This window comes from Leptopilina boulardi, unplaced genomic scaffold (genome assembly GCF_019393585.1).
Source record: "Leptopilina boulardi isolate dan_hultmark-lab unplaced genomic scaffold, ZJU_Lbou_2.1 LbouV2_333, whole genome shotgun sequence".
Taxonomy (NCBI): domain Eukaryota; kingdom Metazoa; phylum Arthropoda; class Insecta; order Hymenoptera; family Figitidae; genus Leptopilina; species Leptopilina boulardi.
In genome coordinates this window covers 1,077,651-1,102,977 of record NW_026137900.1, presented here as the reverse complement: position 1 = coordinate 1,102,977, position 25,327 = coordinate 1,077,651, and the positions used below count along the sequence as shown (strand labels likewise).

The following is a 25,327-nucleotide window of genomic DNA, read 5'->3' as shown; positions in this document are numbered from 1 at the left end:
CTGCCCTCTACAGAAATAAATTACAACTAAGTGAGTTACTTACGACGACGACAGTTCACATTGACATGTTTTTAATTTTTGTTTTAATAAAAAATGGGATTTAAAAGAGAGTTCGTTGTGTTATAAATAATTATTAAACAGATCAAGGCTATTATTATTGTTGACAGTGTGATTTGTGATATTCGAAAAGAAAGGTATTAATTTTCCAATTTGATCGATATCGATGTTGAATCAAGAAGTTAGTGGATAAAAATGGCGACAAAACTCGTTGATGTTGCGCAGGGTCGTTGATTCCTCATTGCGTCATCGTAATCCAGGTAGGAATTCCAGACACACCTATATGTTTTTGACAGATACAATCCAAATATGTGTACTTTCAAAGGGATTTAAAATTTTTGTGAGACTACTTCGTTAGGTCCATTAACAGTAACTGTGAAACAAATTCCAATCATTTTTTTTTTTTTTTGTTCTCCAGGCAGAATTTTGTTTAACAATTTTATTCCTATATAGGTTGTTTTTATTTTAATTGGAAATTTTTAAAATTTTAAATCTTGGTTATTCTTGAATTAATTTTTATTTATAAAAGTTTTGTTTTTCAAATAATTGATTTTTATTTAAATTTACAGAAAAGACGATGGAATGGACGGATCGAGTCCACTCTACCATCGGTATGGGGATCAAAGTATATCATCAAGTCGTGATGGAAGTCATCATTCGCAGAAATTGGCACTTTTTCGACCGAATCCAGACACCGTAGATCTTGGTTATCATACACTTGACAATAATGTTTGTCGATTATCATCATCGCCATCGGTTGCATTACCAGTAAGAAAACAATTATTCCAACAGAGACATCTTTATGTTTTTGGATTATGCGATTTGGATGATACTTTATTGTTGAAAATATTCAGTTGGTTATCGACACGTGAACGTTGTTCACTTGCACAAACATGCCGACGTCTTTGGGAAATAGCGTGGCATCCATCATTATGGAAAGAGGTGGAAATTCGTCATCCACAAAATGCAACAATTGCATTGAATACATTGGCAAGACGTGGTTTGTATACATCGATACGTCGACTTGTTTTGGATGGTGCAACGGGTATTTATGGAATTTTTAATTCACTTCCATTTAGTAGTTTAACATCGTTATCATTGCGACATTCAAAACGTGTCACTGATTTAAATGTTACGACAATTCTTGATAATTGTATTCATTTAAAAGAATTGGATATGACTGATTGTTCTCGTATAACGAAAGTTTGTACGAGAGTTGCTGTTTTACAATTACAGACAATTGATTTGAGCGATTGTCATGAGATTGATGATTCTGGATTGGTGTCGAGTCTTGCACGAATGCCACATCTCAATTGTTTATATCTTCGTCGATGTTTTCGTATTACGGACACGAGTTTAATTGCAATTGCCTCTTATTGCAGTGGTATGAGACAATTGTCTGTATCTGATTGTACGAGAATTACGGATTTTGGTGTTAGAGAATTGGCTGCGTGTTTGGGACCATCTTTACGTTATTTCTCTGTTGGCAAATGTGATCAAGTATCAGATGCGGGACTATTGGTTGTTGCTCGACATTGTTATAAGCTGAGATATTTAAATGCACGTGGTTGTGAGGCATTAAGCGATAGTGCAACTGTTGCATTGGCACGTGGATGTCCAAGAATTCGTGCATTGGATTTAGGAAAATGTGACATTGGTGATGCAACACTCGAAGCATTGTCAACTGGATGTCCAAATTTAAAGAAACTTTCGCTATGTGGATGCGAACGAATCACGGATTCGGGCCTCGAGGCACTTGCTTATTATGTTCGTGGTCTTCAACAACTTAATATTGGCGAATGCCCACGAGTCACGTGGGTTGGTTATCGAGCAGTGAAACAATATTGTCGACGATGTGTTATCGAACACACGAATCCTGGTTTTTCCAGTTGATGAGAATCGAAATATTCATTTTTTTTATTTATTTTTTTTTTATTTATTAAACCAGTGTTGGGTAGTCAGTTGTTGTAACTTCGTTATTAAAATAATTGTTTTAGAAAAAAATTATGTTTAGTGAATGGAACAAAAAGTTGTTAAAGTTTTTCAAAAAAAAGAAATATATTGTTGTGTTTCCATTATAATATTAAGAAAAATAATTTTTTAAAAATTGTTTTCTCAAAAATTATATAGAAATTCTATTACATATACGTATGTATTGAAATATTTTAGTTAAAAAATTACAATTTTAATTATTAAACATTTTTTTTATTAATTTTATATTTTAACTTGTAAGGTAATTGATGTTACTTTTTTTTATAAAAAATTTATATTAATGTTTAAAAATCAACAATTGTAACGAGTTACTGAAATATCAACAACTGTAACGATTTTTATAAAAAATATTGCGAAGCTATGTTAAAACATTAACAAAGTTACTTAAAAAATAGTAACTGACCCAACACTGATATTAACAAATTAAATGCTTATTAAATGCAAGTACAGGATGATTTTCTGAAACAAATTTTGTTTTCTAAAAAAACTATTAAATTAAAAATTTTTATTTCTAATTCTTCAAGAAATGCATTGTAAAAATGGAAAAATAATGATGAATTATATTGTTTATTATAATAATGTAAAAATTAAGTATTTGGAGCATCATCCTGTGCAAAAATAAATAGATTCAATTGGCTGTAAATTTACGTGCCTCCATGGGAATTTATATTATTTATTGTTTTTTTTTTTTTTTAATAATGTAATTGATTTAATTTCGTAAAATATTACATATATTTACCGGTGATAATGTTTAAATTAAGAAAGTTTTACTACTCGATTGTTTTTATACTTTAATAAATAAAATTAATTGGAAATGTTTTTTAAAAAAAGTGTATTAATTTTCATCTCTACAATTTTCAATGTTAGTTAAATTAAAAAAATTTACCAATTCATATAGAATTACAAATTTAAAAATACGGAAGTAGGAACGCCATCTATATAAGTCATGTGACACAGTGTTACCAATTCGTACAATTTTTCATTTGTTTTATAATAATAAAAAAAATCAAATTTATTGATTCAGTAAACTTTTATTGAGTTTTAAACAAATAAGATTATCAAAATAAACATCATTTTGCAATTAAAAATTGCAAATTTTACAATAATACGAAATTAAGCACGAGACAAACAATCGAAAATGAAATAGAAATTTAGTGCGCATTTCAACTAGTTTCAAACTAGTTTATCAATATTTCGTTTCTTTTTTTTTTTTTTTTTTAATTTTTTCTTAATGAACAAAATCAGGTGATTTAACGTTTTAGTGTAATATATTAATATTTGTAACAAATATGATTTTTCGGCTTTTCAAAAAAGTTTAGAAAAACATCAACTTCAACTTAATTATGTAAACAATATTGTGTTTGCAATTAACAAATTTCAAAAATATAAATTTGTAAATTGTGAAAATTTATTACTAAGTGATAAAAAAGCAAATTTTATTTAATTTTCACAATTTTTGAATTTCAATAAACGATCATGAATTTTTTTTCCTATTTCTTTTGCTTCTTTAAAGTTAAAAACATACTTTTTCGACCACTGTGCATTCCACACTCTTGGTCCTTCATAAATTTGATTAATTGAAGCAAAAATACCACAAATAAATAGATTATTCGGCGCAGAATATTGACTTAAATAAGTAGGTTTTATTAAACGACCCCAGGGATAGCTAAGTTCAGGATTCTCAATATCGACAAATTTCTTTTGAAACTCTACGAGTCTTTTATAAGAATCTTCATATTGATTAAATTTTTCATGTTCTGACTTTAATGCATCTAAAACTTGTGAGTAAGTTACATTCATGTTAAAAATTACTGATGTTATTAGAGATATTAATCCAATTCCATTACCAGCTGTTTCCTCTAACAATGACTCCATTAAAAGTGATGCAATTCTATTTGGTTTTGAATCAATTCGAACAATATTTATCCATTCTTTAACAACAATTGCAAAGAGCGATCTTATTGATAAACGACTATTTTTATCGTTGGTTAAAATATCTATAAATTTGTAAATTGCATCAGAATTTGGTTCTGAGTAATGACGATTCATCTCCCAACCAACTAAATTGCAAAGTGTTTTTCTTAAATTAGGATGTGATGAGAAATATAATATCATTTGAGATTTATTTTTCGAAACGACTGCGCAGAATTTTAATGCCAAAAAAGCAGTTAATCTCATTAATGTTGCTTGTTCATTAATTGAAGACATATTCCAAAAGAATAAAATTTTATAAATTTCATATTGAAATGACTCCTATAACAAATAATTTTATTATAATTAATGTAAATGTTAATTTTAATTTAAATTATTTATATTTAATAATTTCACTACCTGTGGTATATTATTAGATTTTTCAAAATATTTCCTTTCGGTATGTACATGTGCATCAAAAAATGGTGTTTCATTATCAAGCGCTTTAAAATGTTTTCCTGCGAATACGTGTGAATAGCCATTCGAATATGGAACATTCAGCAAAGCAATTGCTGAATAAATAGTGCATGGTATCGTACAATCAGAAGATACTTCACCAAAAAAGTAAAAATGAAAGAATCGGGATATTATCGGTTTTATTTCATCTATTTTAAAGACTTCTTTTGGAAATTTAGTTCTTCCTGCTATATCTTTTAACAATTTATCGCTCCATCCATATTCTTTTATTTCTTCTTTTCCCGTTTTACTCATTTTTTTTTTTACAAGAATAATATTTCTCTTTTCAATTTGTCACAGATGTAAATAGTTATACACAGTTATGGAGATATAAAAAAGAAAACATTACAACACATCACAAGAAACATAAACACTGAAGAAAAGAATCTTCTGCTTCTTGTATTCGGAACCGGAAGTGTGATAATAGTATGAAATTTGCTGATAACAAGTTTGCAATCTAAAAAAAATTAATCTTGTTTTGAATTTGGTACTCAATTTGATTTGTAGTGAACTTCAAGCCATACGTTTGTTTGTTTACATATTTCTTCAAAACTAAAAAATAGTGCAATTAGAATAATTTAATATTTAGGTTCAAAAATAATATAATCATGCCGTCAAATTAAATTCTTCATTAAATAAAACAATAACAATTAATATACAATATTTAACATAAGCAACAGAAGTGAAATATAACCTACTGTCGTAAACGTCGTAAAGGTTATATACAATGTCTGGATTTAGGTAGTATAAAGTTATTATTAATTTAAAAATATATAAAATGAGTAATAATAACAAATAAATAATAAGAAATATTAAAAACTAATAAATTTCATCATAACATAAAAATAAGTAATTAAGAATTGTGATGACATTAATTTTCTCTACTTTCGAAAAGTAATAAAGTATAAAAAATCAGTTTTTATTATTTATACTTAAAAATCTATTTTATTTTAATTCTTCAACTTTTTAAAATTCGATTTTACGTAATATATTCTTGAATAAATAATGAAAATACCATTATCAACTTTTTAAATGTCAGTAAATATTCATTGTCTAATAAAAAATTCTCTAAGCTCAAAAATGTTTAATCAATCTTACGAAAATCATTGCTAATTTTTTTTTGTAAATGCAAGTATAACATATTTCTTCAGTTTTCTATTAATTATCTTAATTAATAATTAAATAATTATATTAAGTGTGATAAAAAACAAATATATTAATAAAATTGTTCTTATTTTAGTTAAATTTCATTTAATGTTTAATAATAATCTAATCTCGAAAATGTATTCTTGAATATATTATGAAAATTTTTATTATCTTTTCAAATGACAATGCTAAAAATATTGTTCTTTTCAAATTATAATTTTTTGTTCTTCAAAATGTTCATTTTCATTTGAAGTAATGTAAAATTACAATATAAACTGCGAAAAAGAAGTTTTGTGAATAAAACGAGAAAAAAAATGAGTGTCTTTATTGCACTTTTTCGTTTTGTAATTTTTTTACTTGTATGCAAACTTTTAATAAGATTGTATCATTTTATTAATTATTGCATTATCGTGAATAAAATTCCAGGACCAGTTTCATATCCTCTCTCAATTTTTGCATTACCATTTGCATTTCTTCGAGTTACAAAAGAAGGTATCATTTATTTGTAGTATTTTAATATTTTCTAAATTGTTATTAATAATATTTTTTATTGTTTTATTTGTTATTAATTAATTAATTTATTGTTCACAGATCGATTCGCTGGATTCTATGAATTATGTCAAAAATACAAAAAGGGTATTTTCAGAACTAGCGAAGCTTTTGATGATGTAGTTGTAAACATCTTTAAGCCTGAATTATTGGAGGTAAAAGTATTATTTTCATCTGATTATTTTACTATTTTTTTAAATTTAAAAAGCATAGTTTATAATAATTTCTAATAATAATTAATATTTTACAATTTTAAGGTAATTTTGTCGAGTAATAAACTTATAACAAAAGCTAAACTTTATGAATTTCTTGATCCTTGGTTTGGTGAAGGAATGTTAACATCAACAGGTTTGTTCTATATATATTTATAAAAAACGATTTTTAATTTTTCTGATGAAAAAAGATTGATATTAAATATATAATAATTTCTAGGAGACAAATGGGTACAAAAAAGAAAAATTATCAGTCCATCTTTTCATTTTGAAATTTTGAATGGTTTTACAAATATTGTCTTAAGAAAAACAAAAATTCTGGAACAAGTGATTGAAGAAAATCTTAAAGTTGATCCAAAGAAACCAATGGATTTTGCAACACTCGCTATTAGATTTTCATTTGACACTATTTGCGGTACTTATTTTACTATCAAATTTTTGAAAATTATTGTTGTGTTATCAAAGTTTTTGATAAATCAATTTTATTTAATAATTATTTGAAATTAATTTTTGTTTTATACTTTAGAAACAATAATGGGTATAAATCTAGATGTTCAGAAAAATTATGCCTGCGATGGATATTCAGATTCAGCTCACAGGTATTTATTTAAAATCCTAATTATTATAAGAAAATTTTCAAAATACAATTTTTTAGAGCTGGTGAAATATTAATTAAAAGAATAAATACACCCTGGCTACAATGGGATCCTATATTTTTCAAAACAAAACTTGGCGATGATTTGAAATTAGCTGCGAAAACTATAAATACATTTACGTCTCAGGTAATTAAATTAACTAATATTATAATTATTTTAATAATTTGTTTTTTAAATTTATTTTGATTATAATAATTTATTTTACAGTTAATTAAAAAGAAAAGGGAAGCTCGAAGACTTGAGGTTAAAAAGATTGTAGAAACTAATGATCCCGATGACTTTGGTAACTAAAAAAAAATATATTTTTTTTAAATTCATCTAAATGTTAGTTTTATGTGAATGAAATTTTTCAGAAAAACGAGATAAAAAACCGTTTTTGGATCTTATTTTGGATATACAAGAAAAAGATAAGAATTTTTTGAACGAAACTGAATTGGTAGAGGAAGTAAATACATTTTTGTTTGGTGTAAGTAGAATTTTAATAAGTTATTAATTTTATATTTTGATTTTAATCATAATACCGTTCTGTATTCAAAATGTAAGTATTTAAAAAATTTCTAAAATTTAATTTATAAAAATAAAAACTTAAATTAAATTTATCTTATAGGGCTATGATACAGTGGCTGCTGGAATTGGTTGGGTCATGTTTCATCTGGGTAATGAACCTGAAATTCAAGAAATAGTCCACCAGGAATTAGATGATATTTTTGGAAATTCAAAAGAACCAGCAACAATGAATCAAGTCCTGGAATTGAAATATCTTGATCGTGTTATTAAGGAAAGTTTTCGCATACATCCTCCAGGTCCCACTGTTGCTAGACGCTTAACTGAAGATATTGAATTAGGTAATATAATAATATTAATTTTAATCTAAATAATTTAATTTTTTTTAAATTAAATTCATATGTTTCTATTAATTTATAATAAAATTCTTATTCTTTCAGGTGGATATCAAGTTCCAAAAGGAACAGTGGTTCATTTACAAATAATAGTAATGCATCGAGATCCGGAAGTTTGGCCAGATCCATTTAAATTTGATCCTGATCGTTTTCTACCGGAAAATTTACAAGACAGGCATCCTTATGCATTCATTCCATTTAGTGCAGGTCCAAGGAATTGTCTTGGTCAAAATTTAGCCTGGGTGGAATTGAGATTTGTTCTTTCTTCACTTTTGAGAAAATATCGTGTTAAAAGTGTACGAAAACCAGAAGAAATGAAAGAAATTTGGAGTGCCACTTTATTACCATTTGAAGGGATTCCCATGCATTTTATTCCCAAATAATAATTCTTTCTTTTATTTTGGGAAATAAAATTTTTAATATCCATATTTCTTTAGTTACGGTAATATCAATTATTATTATTTACTTTAGAAAATAATATCTATTTTTATATATTAATACTAATTATCTATTTTATATAGTAATATTAATTATCTTTACCTATTGTATAATTATGCTTATCTATTTTTAAATTACATATTATTGAAAATTCTAATCTCTTCAATTGAAATAAAAAGATATGTACATAGCAAATATGAACATGAATATATATTAGAGTTAAAAAAAAATAAGATCATATCGTGAATCATAATGAACTGAATTTTTAGGAAAGTGACGTCTGAAATTAAATTAAAATTCACACGTCCTGGAAATATCAAAAGAGAAATGATTCTTATAAAAAAAAAAAAAATTAATTCAAGACCTCACAAGAGTATAATTAAAATGAAAATATATTTGTTTAAAAAACAATTGTTACTTACATGCACATTTTCATAAAACTACACAAAAATGAATTGTCATTAGATACCTAAAATTAAATTAAATTAAAAATAAAACAGGAACTAATTGACAAGCCAAATAATTGAAATCAGTTCCGCTGTATTTTCTTCCAAGTGTTCTACAATAAAATTTCGAATTTCGAAAACAAAAATAAAGGACCTATTCGAAATTGGAACCGCAATGTTTCTCTTTTCTTTCTTACAGTTATATAATATTCATCTGGTTTTTTTTTCACAAAAAAATTTTCTTTCTCTACACAAAGTATAACAAAAACTGATAAAAATTCAAACTGTTCAATTTTCATCAAAAAAAAAGAACGAAAGAAAAAAAAGGTCTTCCGAAGATTTCCTAATTCATTATCACATCGTAGTTACTATACAGATCAATAATAAAACGAAAACTGACGCTCTTTTTCAAAAAAGAGTATTACACTATATAATTTACCTAACTGTAAGTTTCTAGTTATTGAACAGGCCTGTGCTCTTGAAATACATTTCGAGATACAAGAATTGAGCTTGCATTTCTTGCACTAAAACCTTTGATTGTGTTTCATGTCAATGATATTATTGTATCAAATCGACTTTTGCTTTTTTTGTTTTGTTTTGTTTTTTTTTTATTGTTATACAAATGTAATGAAGACCGTGCATGACTGTGTACATGAAATCTAAATTGAAAGCATGTACGAAAAGCAATAATGAACAATGAATTACGTATAAAAAAAAAAAATGTATATCTTTGAAAAAATGTTGCACTCAATTGACTTTCTATTTACAAATTCTCTCGAAATAATTTTAATTCCGAGAACGAAGATAACTAAGTCTTTTTTCTAATTCTTCTAGAATTCGTGCAACATCGCGGGAAAAAAAATGATGACGATTATAATTATAATAATAATGATAATAAAATATACATCGATAAATGCGCGACACGAACATTAAAGTGTGGACAATACAAAGTGGATATACGTAAACACTTGATGGATTTATTACCGACAGACAAAACACAAATGTCAAGCTACAAATCAGCAGAGCCTTAAACTTTGGACACAGTCATTCACAGTTATTTACGAGTTATCTAGGTCACAAGCTACTTAAGGTAAGCTCTAATTATTTAAAAAAGAAAAAAAAACAGAAACAAAATTATTAATTTGATAACGAACTGTCGACGGTACCAGAAACAATTTCAAAATTAACAAAATTAGTTTATAAAGAAGATGATGAAGAAGAAGAATGTTGTCGCGTTGATGGATATTTTTTTTAAAAATTGTCCTTTCATTTTTGATTCGACGTTTCAGCTGATACGCGTTTCCGTTGATACAATTCCTCTTTGAACCTTCAACCACTCGACAAATTCGTCAAGCATCACAGGCCCTTAAAAAAAATACAAAAAATAAAGATATAAATAAAACAAATAAAAATTTAATAATAAAAATTCAAAATAGATTCTTTTTCACTTACAAGCCCCGTCTAGATCGTAATTTGACAAATCATGATTAATTGTCCGCGAAAATTCCAAGATGTTACACCATTGATCCTTGTTGATAACTTTATACTTGGACTGATCAAGAAATTGTGCAAATTGAGAAAATAGGGGCCAATGCTTTCCTAAAAGTAATTGTAACATTACTCTTGCTGTTTCCATATCCATACTTCGTTGATCCTTATCCTAAAAGAAAAGTTCATTTTATTTTTCATTCGTATATTTAAATAAAAATACAATTTCTTTTTAAATTGTTGAACATGGAAAAAAAGGAATTAAAAAAATTTTAACTTACCCTAGCAAAATCGTAAGCGTATCTGTAAATCCCCTTGAATGTAAGAGGATCATTCAACAAATTCCTGAGACTTTCAAGTTTGTGTTGTACTTTATGAATTGAGTCACATTGCAATTCTGAAAGACCTTTGAGCCACTCGTTCATTGTAAAGAAGCCCATTTGACGAGCATTCATTTTGTACGCTAAAACCAGCATCACTACATTTTCTGGTTCTACGGCAATATCTTCACAAAACTTTTCCATTCCATCTGGACCAAGTGTATCGGGATCATCTGGTGTTGTATACTCCCTGAACCATGCAATGCATTTTTTTTGTGAAAATGACGTACTTGTGACATCTTCTGTTTTTGAATAACGCCTAGCACTGGAAATTTTTAAAAACAAAACTTGATAAATTATAAACAAATAATAAATATATATAATTCTTCTAATTTAGTCAAATTTTTAAAATATTTTTCTATTTGAATTTAATTTTTCACCAACCTCTCGTTTTCCATGCACTGTCAATAAGATTAACCATAAAACCGAAAAAAATTAAAAGTGAGAATTTAAATTCAATAAAATGGACTTTAAAAATAAATCCAGTCGAAAATTATTTAAACTATAAATTTTAAATAAACACAATTTTTAATATTTATAATTTAATATGCAAAATTAGTATTTTAAATATTATATACAATGATGATTTACATAATATAATCACAAATATTTATTTATAGTTTACTATAATTTTTAAAAATTAATATTTTATTAAACAATAACACTCGCAATGTTGAATTTAAAATATTATGCACAATTTAATGTTTAAATTTGAAAATGAAACATTATCGTTAAAAAAAAATTAATAAATTATAAAGAACAATAAAAAATAATAAGCGAAATGATAGTGTCAAAATTTTAGTATCATTTTGAGTGAAAGAAATTCTTTATAAATACGAATGTTTAATATTCAAGCACGAGATGCAGACCAACTCAAGCACCAGAGAAGGGCAGACTAAAATTGTGAGCAATCTATTTTGGAGTTACCTTGTGTGAATGCTTGACTAAGTGTGGGTAGTAGGAGTACAGGAAAAAGAGAAAAAAGATATAAAGTCGATCCTTTACTATTGTCAAGGTTACAATTAAATCATTCTTAAAATTACACAATCAGACTTTTCAAACAAATCATTTATTAAAATTATTAAATTAATAAAATTTTACTTTCTATTTTATATACGATGTGCTCAAATTGTCGGTGTTAAAAAAATTCCGTTATTTAGAAATACATAACAGTAACTGAAACTATTTTTGGAACTCGTATTATTTAGAATATATTTTTTTTAGTTTGTAAACGAATTTTTTAAAATTCTTTCTTTTATAATTATTTTATATTCTTTTTTTTTGTTTTAAACAAATGTTTTTAAATTATTCACTATTTTTTTTGAATTATAATTAATAAATCAATCATGTTTTAAAAATATTAATTACAAAGAATTTGTTTAACTAAAGTATTATTTCAAATTGTGTTTATTACAATTTCAATTTAGTTATTGTTTGAAAATTAATACTATACGATGTAAAAAAATTAATTCAAATGATAATTTTATATCAAAGACAGTAAAAAATCAATGTAAAAAAATTGATAATAAATCTCGATAGAAGTAAATATATTCAGTTATTTGAAACTAATGTTAATTAATCTTTTTATAGGTTGTGCATTTTCCTATAAGATAAAGGATATAAAAAAAGCGGAACATAAAAAATAGAAAAAAAAACAAGAAAAGTAAACAAGGAAAAAATTGATTACAAAAAATAAAGTAGATAAATTAAACTGAGAAAAAGTAAATAAAAAAATTAAAACATTAAAATATTATAAAATTATTTCTATTAGTAAATAGTTTGTAGTTTTTTTTTATAGTAAGTGTAAATTTTTTGTTTTCAACTATCATAACGGACTTTGAGAAATATTTTTCCGAATAGATAGTTTTTAATTAAATGCAAATAATATTAGATGAAAATCACTCACTTAGAGGTATGTCTGAGTCTTTTCGAAGGATGCCTTGGCATACCATCTTCCTGAGCACTAGGTGACATTTCCCTAGAATTATGATTTGTACTGGAGGGCGCTCTTCGCTTACTGCGAGGCATCCCTCCCCAACTAAAACCTAGTCTTTTGCTGGCACTATAAGTTTCTTGACTACTTGACTCCTCTCTCCACCTTGACTGTAAATTAAAAATCCAAATTATTAGCATTTATTAACAAAAAATACAAAAAAAAAATTTGTCATCAAAAAATAACTATAACCTCAAATCTTTAATTTCTCTAGTCTTATTATATTTATTAACTATCACTTTGACACAATTTCGAAGTGTATCGCAAATAATCTCCAATGTATACTGCAAAAAACGATTAAAATAAATGATATCTAAAACTACACGAAATAAAATGACAGCAAATTTATTGCGCTATCATTTATGATGATATTCATTAAATAATTGAAAATAATATTCAGTGCCAAAAACAAAATTTTCCAACATTTTAAACTCAAATAATAAAACAAGAAATTATCAAAATACATTACATTTTAATTATCCAAAAGAAAAAAACGTCTAACCCTATCGACAGCTGACACTTGTCTAAATTTTATGGATTTTTTTATTGAATACTCTGCTCTTAATAGAGTTTATATTATAAAATTTTTAAAGAAACAGACTTACCAGATTATTCACAGGCACGTTACTAGACAAATTGAAAGAATTTAATAAATTTGTGATATATCCAGTTTCGTTACGGCTACTCTGGTCCCTTTGCGCCGTCTTGAATTTGGAAACAATTGAGGTTAGGGTTAACAATTCATCTTCATATTCATCATTATTTCACGCCAGTCATAAGCTTGTTTTTTAACAGTATATAATCCTTATAAAACTCGTGACTTCAATCGTAAAACGTAAAGATGAATATATTCTATAAAAGAAAATTAATAATTTCAGAATAATCAGCTGACCGCGAATGAACCACACACGTCTGAATCGTGAAAAAAAAGAAAGAGGGGGGAAAGCAAGGACAAATGATTATTGAATATCCATGAAATGCGCGCACTTAAAAATGTAAAGTACAGAATTTTTAAAAAATAGATGAAAAAAACTATTCTCTTAATTGACAAAGAGCTTCCTAATTAATACATACACACACCCACCGGAAAGGGAAATAGAATATCAATGTCCACTCTTACCCTTTAACTTGCAAAGAGGTGCAAATTGTTTTCATAGAAAACAAAATTCTTCTTTCTAATTAACAAAATTAGTAATATCCAATAAAAAAACAAAGAATTAATTATTTTAAAACATTCAATGAAAGCGTCTTTTACATCAACTACCTAAAAATCACGACTAGTCATTGGACTATATGGCTCGGCTTTTATTACATTTATCACCACTACGGAGCATTTATGTATTTTTCGCGTATTATTTAAATACACGCAATAACTAAAAAATTTCGTAATAAACTTGCTATCACTTTGAACTCAATACACGACTAAATATAAACGAAAAAAGCTGCAAATCTGCAGCAATTTCAACACAAAGCTTTGCGCTTGACGCTTTCTTGAAACCTCAGTAGAATCATGATTTAAAAATAATTTTTCTAATGATTTTATCAAACAAAACTTTTCTAAATAATGTAAAATTTCATTTTTAATTAATTTATTTGTTTTAAACAACTAAAAACAACAACATACTATTATTTATTTATAAAAAAAAACAATTTTAAAAGTTCCAATTGTCATTTTAATAAAGAATGATTTTGATTGGCTAATAAAATTCGATGGTAACGCCATTTATGGACTAACTTATAAAGAGCGGTAAATTTAAACCTATTGAAAATAATTTAATTTAATATACAAAAATATTTATTATTATTAATTTTATCACTTACATTAGTTATTAAAAATTAAGAACTGTTTACACTCGCATAATAATTATACTTTTGTCTCACTAATTGTGAAAGAATTTTCGTTGTTTGTAGAGATCCCTCTAGATCAATTAATTTAAGAAAATGATGAATTTCTAATTGAGGTTTTCCTTCAAAATTAATTAATCTGCCAAACAATTTGCATGGTATTTTAACACCCTGTAATTAAGATAAAAACTATTGTCAGAAACATTTTTTTAAGAATTACAATAATTGAAATTAAAATTCAACATACCGGTGTGTAACCACTCTTTTGCAGTACTTCACGTCTACAGCATGTAAACTTCAATTGTATTGAAATAATATTATCTTTATTACAATTATAAATGAGAGCTTCTTGCCATGTATTTCCGTAAATTATTCCAACAGTTTGCACTTCTTTTATTCTATCAAATTCAAAGTCATCTAATTGAACATAATTCGGAATATTTTCAATTAAAATAGGTATGTATGGTGAATCACCATATAAAATATTTTGTTTTGATGACAAATCTTTTTTCCATTCTGTATCATCTTGTTTATTTTTAAAACCAAAGTCATCAAATTTCTTTTTTAGTAAAGACATATTGTTTTTAGCTTTCACTTTTTGTTTTTAAAATATTGATAATCTTGCAACACTATTAAAATATAAACAACTTTGAATGATAATAAATATATAAACAAATAACGGAAAACCGGAAACAAGCACAAACAGGTGATTTTACTGTCGGTAATATCGGAAGTTGTAGCTCAGTTTTTACCGATTGAGAGCAAAACTGACGTCGTATGAAGCAGTGCATTCTGGTCAAAGCAGTTGCCATCTTGAATGGCATGGCTCTGTTAACGAAGTGCGCGATAGTAAAAAAAGATTATATTTCTTAAAAACGAGTGAGCTGCTACGTATGGAAATATTTAGATAAATAGTGATAGTGCGTGTCGCACAATTCAATAAAGATGGATGCGGTAAAAGCATTCAATGCAGAGGTAAGAATTCGTTCTTCCTGTTGGAGGTCATCGCTGAAAGGGCAACCCTCCCTTTTATCAGGGCCGATTAGCAAAACATCTCCACAATTATCCACGTCCGGTGCATTTTCTTCATGTTCAAAGCATCACATTTTATTTGCATTCCCAACAATTTAAACAAAACAGTTAACTAAAATTATAATCCTAACATAAAATTTCATACCTCTGTGTTATCAGAGCTTTCAACTGACGCCGCATGCGATTTCATTAAAAATACTTGGAATTATTCAATTTTATACTTTTCATTTCAATTTATAGACATTTAATTACATTGCTTCGTCAATTTTCTTCGCAAAATTGATTAATTTTACAGTGTAAACATGATTAATTTACAATTTATGGACTTGCCCATCAATTTGATATGATCAGCCATATCAGTTTGCACTTTATGCTTGGAAAAAAATGCTATATTTTAATCGCTTGGAGGGAAATTCCAAAATTTAAAATTCTATCTCACCTGAGAAAGAATATTTTAAACAAATTTTGAAATTAAATACAAGAAACAATTATTTATGACTGTATTTAAAAAATACTTTTTATTTTCAGCTTTCTGCTCTGTACGATGTCAAGCCACCGATATCAAAAGCCAAAATGAATTCACTTACAAGAGGTGCAATCAAGGCCATTAAGTTTTATAAACATGTTGTTCAGAGCGTGGAAAAATTCATACAAAAAGTAAGTTTAATTAATAAGAAAAAAAAAATGTGTTACTAAAAAGAGAAAAAATATCAATTGTTTGTTTTGAAATTAAACAATTTATTTTTATTTCCAGTGTAAACCCGAGTATAAAGTTCCGGGTCTTTATGTCATTGATTCAATTGTTCGACAATCGAGACATCAATTTGGAGTGGAAAAAGATGTTTTTGCACCAAGATTTGCAAAGAATATGCAAATGACATTCTTAAATTTGCTCAAATGTCCTGCTGAGGACAAGAGTAAAGTCATTCGTGTCTTAAATCTCTGGCAAAAGAATGCTGTCTTTCCACCGGAAGTTATTCAACCTCTTTTCGATCTTGTTGATCCAAATCATCCAATTCACAAGGAACAATCGATCAGTACGAATGGTATATATTTTTTTTTTATTTTAAAAATTAAAAAAAAAACAATCCTAGCTTTTAATATGTTTAAAGAAAAATATTTGAAATGTGAAAATAATAAGTACATTATATTAACAAATTTTTTAGGAGTGAATGCAGCTAACGCAAATGCTAAAGCATCGCCAACAATGAAAAACGCATCGAAAGATCCAAAAATGTTTGCAAACGCAAAAACCATTGATCCAGCCTGGTTGGCTCAAACAAAAATGGAAACAGCCAATATGGTAAACGCACATAAACTTTTGGTTAGTTTTTATGTTTGTTATTTCTCTCGAATTACTTTCAACTTTCAAAAAAAAAGTTCAGGTGTTTCGACAGAATCTTAGATTTTGTGTTTTGGTACGGTTTTTTTGCTTTTAATTTTTATTGTATTATGTTGTTTTTACTGCTTATTTATATTTATGCCTATTGCTTATTTATAAATATTTTGTTTGCTCTTTTTATTGCATTTTACTGCTTATAATTATTTATGCCTTTTTTGTATAAATTTTTGTCCGCTCTTTTTATTGCTTATTATTTTAATTTCTTTTTTATTGTTATTGTGATTTTAATTTTGTACACTTAATTTTTTTTTCATATATTCATTATTTAATATAGTAATTATTTTTTAGGGACAATCTGGTTCGAATCAGGTTGTTGTGAATATTTTAGATCAATTTCAATATTTACAACAATTGCTATTAAAGAAGCAAGAGGCGGCAAATGAGGCTCAGAGTTCGGTGAAATTCGATAAGAAACTTCTTGATTTTGATTATGGCGAGGAAGAAGATGATGATGTTGTTGTCACGAGTAGTTCACCGGTTATTAATCCAAGTGTAAATCAACATAATGCCGTGTCAACGACAGGAAGTCTCGAGAGTTTAGGCCTATTGTTGACGAATCCCGAAGTTTTAAGGCAATTACAAACACTTCAACAAACTATGCAAACTGGTCAATCGCAACAGGAGATGGAGGAAAAAATGCGTAAATTGCAACAAATGAAACAACAGGAAGAGGAATTCGATAAACATCTTGCTCAAACTGTACCAGTGAGTTTTAATTACAATTACAATTTTTATTTTATTGTATTTATTATTATTATTTTTTTTTTTATTTAAACGAATCGTTTTAGAATCTTCCGTTTGCTTCGGAGTGTGAATTGAAGCCTTCCGACGTTTTGAAACCAAATCAAGGGATGTTTCCTGGCAATTCTAATTCTGGAATGATTCAACAGGACATGAGTCAACCGCCTCCTGGTTATCCACCAGCTTTGCCTTTTACATCACAACCGCCACCTTTAATTAGAACAATGACACAAGGTCCACCACCTCCATCACAAAGTCCTCTTATTGACGAAAGGTTAATTTTTCTATTTCTCTTAATATTTTTGTTTAATTAATCATTGGATTATATTTCATAATTAAAATAGGATTTTAAAAGCTAGTGATATTAAATGAACTTAATAGTATCTAAATATTAAATGAAATTTTAATAATTTATTTAGAAAAAGTATAAAATTTATTTATCGTAATTGTTGAATTAGTAGGAGCATCACTGAGAGGCGAGACAGTAGCAGTGTGGAGATAGTCAATGAACCAGCGAGATCCCAAAGTAGATCACCGGAACGTTATCGTCGTCATAGTCGATCACGATCCCCTCGACATAGAGATAGAGACAGACGGGACAGAGATCGTGACAGAAAGTCTCGATCAAGGTCAAGGTCGAGACGAGGAAGGTAAACAGTCATTTTTATTTCAGTTTTTTTTTTAACTTGTAATTTCATAACGAAATGATTTACAATTTTTTATTTTACAGATCACGTTCAAGAGATCGTAATAGAAAACGAGACGATAGCCGCGAGAAATTAACCGAAGAAGAAAGAGAAAAAGAACGGGAACGCAGAAAGCGAGGACTTCCTCCAATTGTACGAGAGAAACTCAGTGGTATGTTTAAAATTTTATTCATATTTTTATGATTATGAAATATTATTAATATGTTTTATTTAATTGACATAAATTAATTATTTTTATTTTCATTTCAATAAAACATTTTAAAAATCCCGCTTTTTAGTTTGCAGTACAACTCTTTGGGTTGGTCACTTATCGAAATTAGTACATCAAGAAGAATTATCCGACACCTTTGGAGAATTAGGAGACATTGTTAGTATTGATTTAATTTCCCCGCGAGGTTGTGCTTTCATTTGTATGAATCGAAGACAGGATGCTTATCGTGCACTAACAAAACTTAAAAATCAAAAAATGCAGGGAAAAGCAATTACGGTAAGATATAAAAAAAATTATTGATAAAAATTATTATTGTAATTAATTATATTATTTTACAATTTTAAACAAAAATATTTGAATTATTTTAACAGCTTGCATGGGCTCCGGGCAAAGGAGTCAAGGGCAAGGAATGGAAGGATTATTGGGAAGTTGAATTGGGAGTGAGTTATATTCCTTGGAATAAATTGAATAATATTTCTGAACATGAACTCGAACTTTTGGAGGAAGGAGGAATGATTGATGAAGACACGTTACCAATGAGATTGAAAGGTTCGAAATTACTGTATTTTTTATTTTATTTTGCAAGTTTAAATCTAGTTACGTGTGGAAATTTATTAATAACCGTAACAAGGAACCAACTTGCTAGATGAAATTTTGATATATTGATCCAATTGTGAGAAATTTACTCCAGCTTGGTCAAACAATCAAAACAAATTTTTTCAATATAAAATATTTGAGAGAAGATTTTAATTTTCTAATAAAATTACATTTGAATTTTATTTTTACAGGTAAATTGAAACACGCAATTAACTCAGAGGGTGTACGTCAACAATTACAACAAATGCAACATAATTTACCTCCAGGTGGAATACAATTGCCTGAATCAGTTGGCAATGTAATGTCACAATCAAATGAAAATCAAGCACCTCAACAAATATTGGATACTAGTCAACCGCCTCCAATAAGGCCTCCAACTTCTGCACCTTTGCTACCGCCACCGCCTCCAAATCCTCAATTACAAATGATGCCACCGGGATTTCCTATGTCAAATGTTCCACGTAAGTTTTTAAATATAAAAAAAAAATACGCAAATATTTTTTATTTATTTGAGAAAATGTAATTAAATTTAAATGAATAAATTGCAGGTATGTTAGGACCAATGGGCTTGCAAATGCCACATGGATTAATGCCAAATGTTCCAATTGGAGTTCCACCACCAAATATGCAGGGACTTCTTGGTCCACCGGGTATGATGCAGCCAATGATGCCATCTCAGACGCCTTTTGGTGCCGGAGTTGGAGTTAGCCTTCTCACTCAAATTCCACTGCCTGCCCCAGCGGCTCCTTCCGATAAACCAAATTCAACTGGTGTGTATTTTTTTTTTTTACTTCTTTTTATTTGAAAATTATTGTTTTATAAATTTTTTCTTGAAAATTACAGGTATGCCGCCAAATGTTCCACCGCTTGGAGTTCCACCACCCACATCAGAATCAAATTTACCCAGTTTGCCAATGATGCGTCAACCTTTTGGTGTTGGACCTCAAATGCAAATGCACTTAGCTCATCATCATCACCATCATCATCAACAACAACAGCAGCATCAACAACAACAGCAACAACACTCCGAGGATATGGATGTTGAAATGGAAGATGTAATGCCACCGAGTACAAATAATCCACCCAAAGAAAAACAACAAAGTCTCAGCGATCAATTACTTGCTGCAATTGGAAAAGGACCCGACAGTCGATTGGATAATGATTCTCATCGTGATTTTCGTGATAGGGAACGTGATCGCGATAATCGCGGTGACAGAAGAGATCGTGATGATCGAGATAGAGGTCCTCGTGATCGTAGTGAAAGTGATAGACATGATCGTGGCAGAGATCGTGGCCGTGGAAGAGATCGAGGTCGTGATCGAAGACGTGATAATCGTGAGAAAGATCGTGACGAGAGACGTGATCGTGACAATCGTGATAGTCGCGATCGACATCAGGAGAATGCAAATACACCATCGCAACAAAGTGGCGTGAATAATGAAACGTCTAATAAAAAGGATGCGAAACCAAGTTTAGCCGATCGTTTACGTCAATTGGCCGATGGTACTTTACCACTTGACGATCGTATGGATAGAAATCGTAATCGTAGTAGTGAGAGAATTGATGTTCCACCGCCTGTTCGTCGTGCAAATGATTTACCACCGGCTCTAATGGATTTGCCAAAATTCCCACAAGATAGACCTGAATTTCCTCTACGTGGACCTGAATTTCGTGGTCATCCACGAGGACCAGACGCTCCATCGGAATTGTCACGTGATTTCCCACCACGTGGTGGTCCCGGTGATCGTGATCGAGCAAACTTTGGCCGTAGAGGTTCAATTGGACCTCCAATGCGTGGACATGAAGAATTTCCTGATGCCCGAATGCACGGCGGAAGATTTCCAGAGGACTTTGAAAATAGAATAGGACCGAGGCAGGAAGATTTTGATCTTAGATTGGGACCACCACGTGATGAATTCGAAAGGCCGGATATGAGGGGACGACATCCGGTTGATGATTTTGAACGTGAACGTTTTGAATTTGAGATGCGTCAACGTGATGGTTTTGATCCAAGAATGCAGGAAGGATTTGACGGGAGGAATATAAATGAACATCCCGATTTTGATCATAGGAGAAGAGGTGGAGGAGGAGGTGGTGATTTCTTCCATGGACCAATGGAACCCGGTTTTGGACCACCACCTATGATGGGACCAAGAGGTCCACGAGGTCCTCCTATGGGACCTGATGGATTTGGACCAAGAGGTCCTGGAATTGGCCCACGCGGACCACATGGTAAATGATTCTCAAATTTTGTTTTCCTTTAAAAAAAAACAGTATTAATTTTTGTTTGAAAAACATGTCTTAATTTTGAAAAATTGAATTCTTTTTTTTATATCTCATTAACATTATAATTTTTATACATTCGGTACATTAATAATAAAGTCATAATAATTTAAAAATACCAAGTTTGATTATTATTATGTATGAAATGTTTCCAAATTAATAACAATTTAAGGAAGAATCGAACAAATAATCGTTTTCGTATTTTAAATATTAAAGACCTTCGATTCTTCTTTAAATATTCTAAAAAAAAAGAAGAAGAAGAACTAATGATTTACAGAATCAAGTATGAAGAATGTCATATTGGTGAAACTAAACATTCAGAGTAAATACAATTTTACAGGGATTACATTGTTTGCCGTAACGCGAGAAACTGTTTTTTTTTTTTTTTATTATTTAACTTTAATAAAAGTGTCTAAATTTTTTTTAAACTTTGAATTATCAAAATTTTTTATTTACCGAACGTTTTTCGGCTGCTATATGCTAGTAAAAATTTTAGAATTCTTTTTGAATGCTTGAAAACAAAATATTTAGGTTAAAATTTTCATCTTTTAATACAAACAAATGTAAAAATTAAAATTTAAACTCAATTTTTTTTTTTGGAATGGATTAAAAAAAGAATTTTCGAAATTTTGATTCGCATTTGTTTCCGTAGGTCCGCCAATGTTCCATCCACGTGGAATGGGACCACGAGGTATGAGGCCAGGAATGCGGCCACCATTTGGACCACGTGGACCACCTGGACCGCAATTTGATGCCCGAGAGAAGGAGCCATTCTTCCGACCGCCATTCGATGACGGTCATCGGCCACCGGGTCCTTTATTGAGACCACCATTTGGTCCAATGGGTCCAAAAGGCCCACACGATGGACCCTGGAGGAATCAAGAGAATGGACCATGGATGGAGCCAGGAGCTGATCATGAGGACCACAATTTACGTGACAATCATAATTCAAAATCTAAATTTCAAGATCACAAAGGCGGCCCCGCATCAGATCGTGAAAATCGTAATCGAAATCGAAAATCAAGATGGGGCAATGTCAGTCCATCGATGAATGATGATTCCGGTGATCCTGATCAATCTGAAGGTGAAAAGAGACCAAGAAGACAATCCAGTGATCATTTCGATAGTGAACAACATAATTCAAGTAAATTCAATGAATCAGTGAATGATGAACGACCACCAGGTACAGAAAATGAGAGTATCGATGAAGGGAAATTTAATTCACCGAAACCACCACCACCACTTCTTCAATTGAAGATTAATGAGCCAGATGATGAGAAAAATTTCAACAACACTCCCAATGACAATCAATGTTTCGAGACAACGCCCGCTGAACAATCTTTTGAAACTGATAAATCATTTGAACCATCGAATCAAGATTTCGAACAATCCACTAATAATCAAAATTTTGAATCTACTAATAATGAAAGTTTCGAACCTATTGATAATACGTCGAATAATCAGAATTTTGAACCTCCCAGTGAGCAAATACAGGAGGAACAGCATTGCTTTGAGCCACCGGTGGTGGATTTTCAACCTCCAGAGGATAAAGAGCAATTTTACGAACCGGAACCACCGCAAATGGAAATGAAATCTGATTTTCCAGTTGAGGTACAACCTGAACGAGAAGAAGCAGTTAGTGAATGTGTTAGTGAAGTACCTTGTGAGCAACAGGAAGAACAATCTACTTTGTAACGAAGCTCTTCGTCAACATAAGAGAGAGAAAGAAAGAAAGAGAGAGAATAGAGTTCGAAAATTCAAGTGTAAAATACGGTCCTGAGTGTGTAAATAAGGAAGTGAAAAATCCTAAAGTATTTTGACTCCGGAGTGGTGAGGGAGCTTTGGGTCCAGTAGTGAGTCTTTGTCATTAAAAACTTTCTCTAAAAAGCATTCGTTTTTCGAGCCAATTAAAAAAAAGATAGTGAACAGGACCTACCTATTTCTTTTTGTGTAGGCGATAGCAAAAAAAAAAAAAAAAAAAACTCGGGTACGTTTACAAATTCTCATTTTTTTTTTCTTTTTTTAAAATGTAGAATTTTTAAAATTTTTTTCAGTCTTTTTTTTTAAAATAAACATTTTTATTCTTTAGTAACGAAACAATTTTTTGTTGTTAAATTTACAAGAAGATTAATATTTGAGTTTTTTTTTTTAGTGGATTTTAGTTTAGTTAAGTTTTTTCTTTATTTATTTTTTTTTTTTTTAATATAATTTGCAGGTATCGAAATTTAACTGATTATTGATTTTACTAATCTAACTAAACGAAAAATCAAGTATAAAATTCAATTCAAATATTTATTCAATCTTCCTGTAAATTTAAATTTTTTTTTCCGCTTGACGATTTCAGGATAAATTTTCAAAAAAAAAAAAGATTAAATTCGTGATCATTATATACTTAAAAGAAGTTAACGAGTGTGAAATTACTTTTAATAAATTATAACAGTAAATTATAATGAGAATTGTATAAAAAAAAAAAAAAAATTCGAGACCCATGGTATCTCGATTTTTATACCGTGAAAAGTCACTAAATCGCGGATAAAATAATAATTTCCGACTAATTTTTTCTAAGAAAACAAAAAGTCGAAGTGTGCGGTACTGTACAGTGATAGTATTGTACCCTTTATACTTAATTTATTGTACATATTTTTATATTTTCTTAGTACGAAAAAGAAATTAATAATTTTGTTGTGCAAGTAATTGCTCAAGGAAAAATAAATATTTTATGTATACACTTTAATGGTTAATTTGTTTTTGAATAAGAATTTCGTTTATCCAATTTGCAATTCCAAAAAAAGTAGCATAATTTTTTTTTTTTTGATATTCTCTTTAATTTTCGTTCGTTTATTATTTTTCTAAAGCATAATGAAAATAGATTTTTTGAAGAAAAGAAAATTAGATTTGTCAAAAAGTGAAAAAGAATGATTTACGAAAAAAAGAAAAAGAAAGGTGAGAACAAGCAAAAAGAAATGGGTGGATTTCACAACGATGGAGGACACGCGCTTGCACTCAAACTGAGTGACAAGTGCAAGGTACTGTCATTAAACATTAATTCAAATTAGTGAAAGCGAATTAACAAAACGAAAAAAAAACAAATGAATTTTTACGACGAGACCACTTTGTCCCACACCACTCCTGAAAATTATAAAAAAAAATCACAACTTCGCTAATTGCGTGTGCGATTCTAGTTTGTAGTTATTCGATTGAGTGTTATTTTTTTCATTGAAAATTCAAAGGAATCTAAATCATTCTGATTTTGTGAAACGATTGTTAAAAGATCTTTCACTTATTGTGTGTACTATAATAATAGTGACTACCTTAAAAAAGAAACAATAATTATAATTATAAAAATAATTATTATTGTTGTAATTAAAAATGTCAATTAACAACTTTTCATAATTATAATTCTTTAATGACATTTTTCCTAGAATAATAAACAAAAAAATCAGGGATTGAATTTGAATTTTCTATGAAAATTTTCAACTTGTATTGTCTTCATAAATTTTTTAAACATCGATTGAAACAAATTTTGTTCTTAAAATTTTTCAAACATATGCAATTGTAATTATTGATAACATTAGAAATATGTTAATATTTACAGTTTTTTCTTCTTTTGTTAGAAAAATGTTTTTTGTTTTAAACAAAAAAAAATTCTACGGAATCGTTAAAAGCCAAGAATAATGGAAATTAAATCTTATTTTCTGGGTTAGTTAAGGGTTTTCTTTTCTAAATTAAATCTCTATGTTGAATTCGACCTGAAGGCATTTGCTCCTTAAAATATTTAAATTTTGGAACTGTGGGTGGTGTTTGGCAAGGTGGTCTGAATGAGAGG

At 28.8% G+C, this 25,327-nt stretch overlaps 6 protein-coding genes across 8 annotated transcripts; 3 read left to right on the top strand and 3 right to left on the bottom strand.

Moving 5' to 3' along the window:
• Window positions 1–43: 43 nt before the first annotated feature.
• Window positions 44–2,864, top strand: LOC127285533 (F-box/LRR-repeat protein 7-like). Its single transcript, XM_051311627.1, has 2 exons — window positions 44–317; window positions 627–2,864. The coding sequence occupies exon 2, from the start codon at window positions 640–642 to the stop codon at window positions 1,948–1,950; it is 1,311 nt and encodes a 436-aa protein (XP_051167584.1). The 5' UTR covers window positions 44–317; window positions 627–639; the 3' UTR covers window positions 1,951–2,864.
• On the bottom strand, window positions 2,729–4,777 carry LOC127285535 (uncharacterized). The gene is made up of 2 exons (XM_051311630.1): window positions 4,381–4,777; window positions 2,729–4,302 (listed from the first exon to the last, which is right to left on the bottom strand). The coding sequence occupies exons 1-2, from the start codon at window positions 4,729–4,731 to the stop codon at window positions 3,490–3,492; spliced, it is 1,164 nt and encodes a 387-aa protein (XP_051167587.1). The 5' UTR covers window positions 4,732–4,777; the 3' UTR covers window positions 2,729–3,489.
• A 1,082-nt stretch (window positions 4,778–5,859) lies between these two features.
• Window positions 5,860–8,998, top strand: LOC127285532 (cytochrome P450 4c21-like). The gene is made up of 11 exons (XM_051311626.1): window positions 5,860–6,114; window positions 6,214–6,326; window positions 6,429–6,519; window positions 6,604–6,798; window positions 6,910–6,982; window positions 7,039–7,165; window positions 7,247–7,322; window positions 7,393–7,505; window positions 7,647–7,884; window positions 7,984–8,380; window positions 8,646–8,998. Exons 1-10 carry the CDS (start codon window positions 5,937–5,939, stop codon window positions 8,319–8,321), a joined length of 1,542 nt encoding a protein of 513 aa, XP_051167583.1. The 5' UTR covers window positions 5,860–5,936; the 3' UTR covers window positions 8,322–8,380; window positions 8,646–8,998.
• Window positions 8,900–14,168, bottom strand: LOC127285538 (DCN1-like protein 5). Its single transcript, XM_051311634.1, has 6 exons — window positions 13,804–14,168; window positions 13,289–13,535; window positions 12,597–12,793; window positions 10,592–10,955; window positions 10,275–10,482; window positions 8,900–10,187 (listed from the first exon to the last, which is right to left on the bottom strand). The coding sequence occupies exons 3-6, from the start codon at window positions 12,716–12,718 to the stop codon at window positions 10,108–10,110; spliced, it is 774 nt and encodes a 257-aa protein (XP_051167591.1). The 5' UTR covers window positions 12,719–12,793; window positions 13,289–13,535; window positions 13,804–14,168; the 3' UTR covers window positions 8,900–10,107.
• Window positions 14,169–14,455: 287 nt separating this feature from the next.
• On the bottom strand, window positions 14,456–15,244 carry LOC127285539 (uncharacterized). Its single transcript, XM_051311635.1, has 2 exons — window positions 14,776–15,244; window positions 14,456–14,699 (listed from the first exon to the last, which is right to left on the bottom strand). The coding sequence occupies exons 1-2, from the start codon at window positions 15,103–15,105 to the stop codon at window positions 14,520–14,522; spliced, it is 510 nt and encodes a 169-aa protein (XP_051167592.1). The 5' UTR covers window positions 15,106–15,244; the 3' UTR covers window positions 14,456–14,519.
• Window positions 15,245–15,329: 85 nt separating this feature from the next.
• LOC127285526 (SR-related and CTD-associated factor 4-like) lies at window positions 15,330–24,235 on the top strand. Of its 3 annotated transcripts, none has more exons than XM_051311614.1 (14): window positions 15,330–15,503; window positions 16,089–16,217; window positions 16,315–16,606; window positions 16,727–16,863; window positions 17,251–17,667; window positions 17,751–17,977; window positions 18,162–18,353; window positions 18,434–18,561; window positions 18,689–18,897; window positions 18,993–19,170; window positions 19,410–19,679; window positions 19,767–19,988; window positions 20,062–21,450; window positions 22,154–24,235. In XM_051311614.1, the coding sequence occupies exons 1-14, from the start codon at window positions 15,474–15,476 to the stop codon at window positions 23,194–23,196; spliced, it is 4,863 nt and encodes a 1,620-aa protein (XP_051167571.1). In that variant the 5' UTR covers window positions 15,330–15,473; the 3' UTR covers window positions 23,197–24,235. The 3 variants fall into 3 exon arrangements, with proteins under 3 accessions (XP_051167571.1, XP_051167569.1, XP_051167568.1); XM_051311612.1 differs by having other exon boundaries at window positions 16,727–16,884; window positions 18,165–18,353; XM_051311611.1 differs by having other exon boundaries at window positions 16,727–16,884.
• Window positions 24,236–25,327: the final 1,092 nt, after the last annotated feature.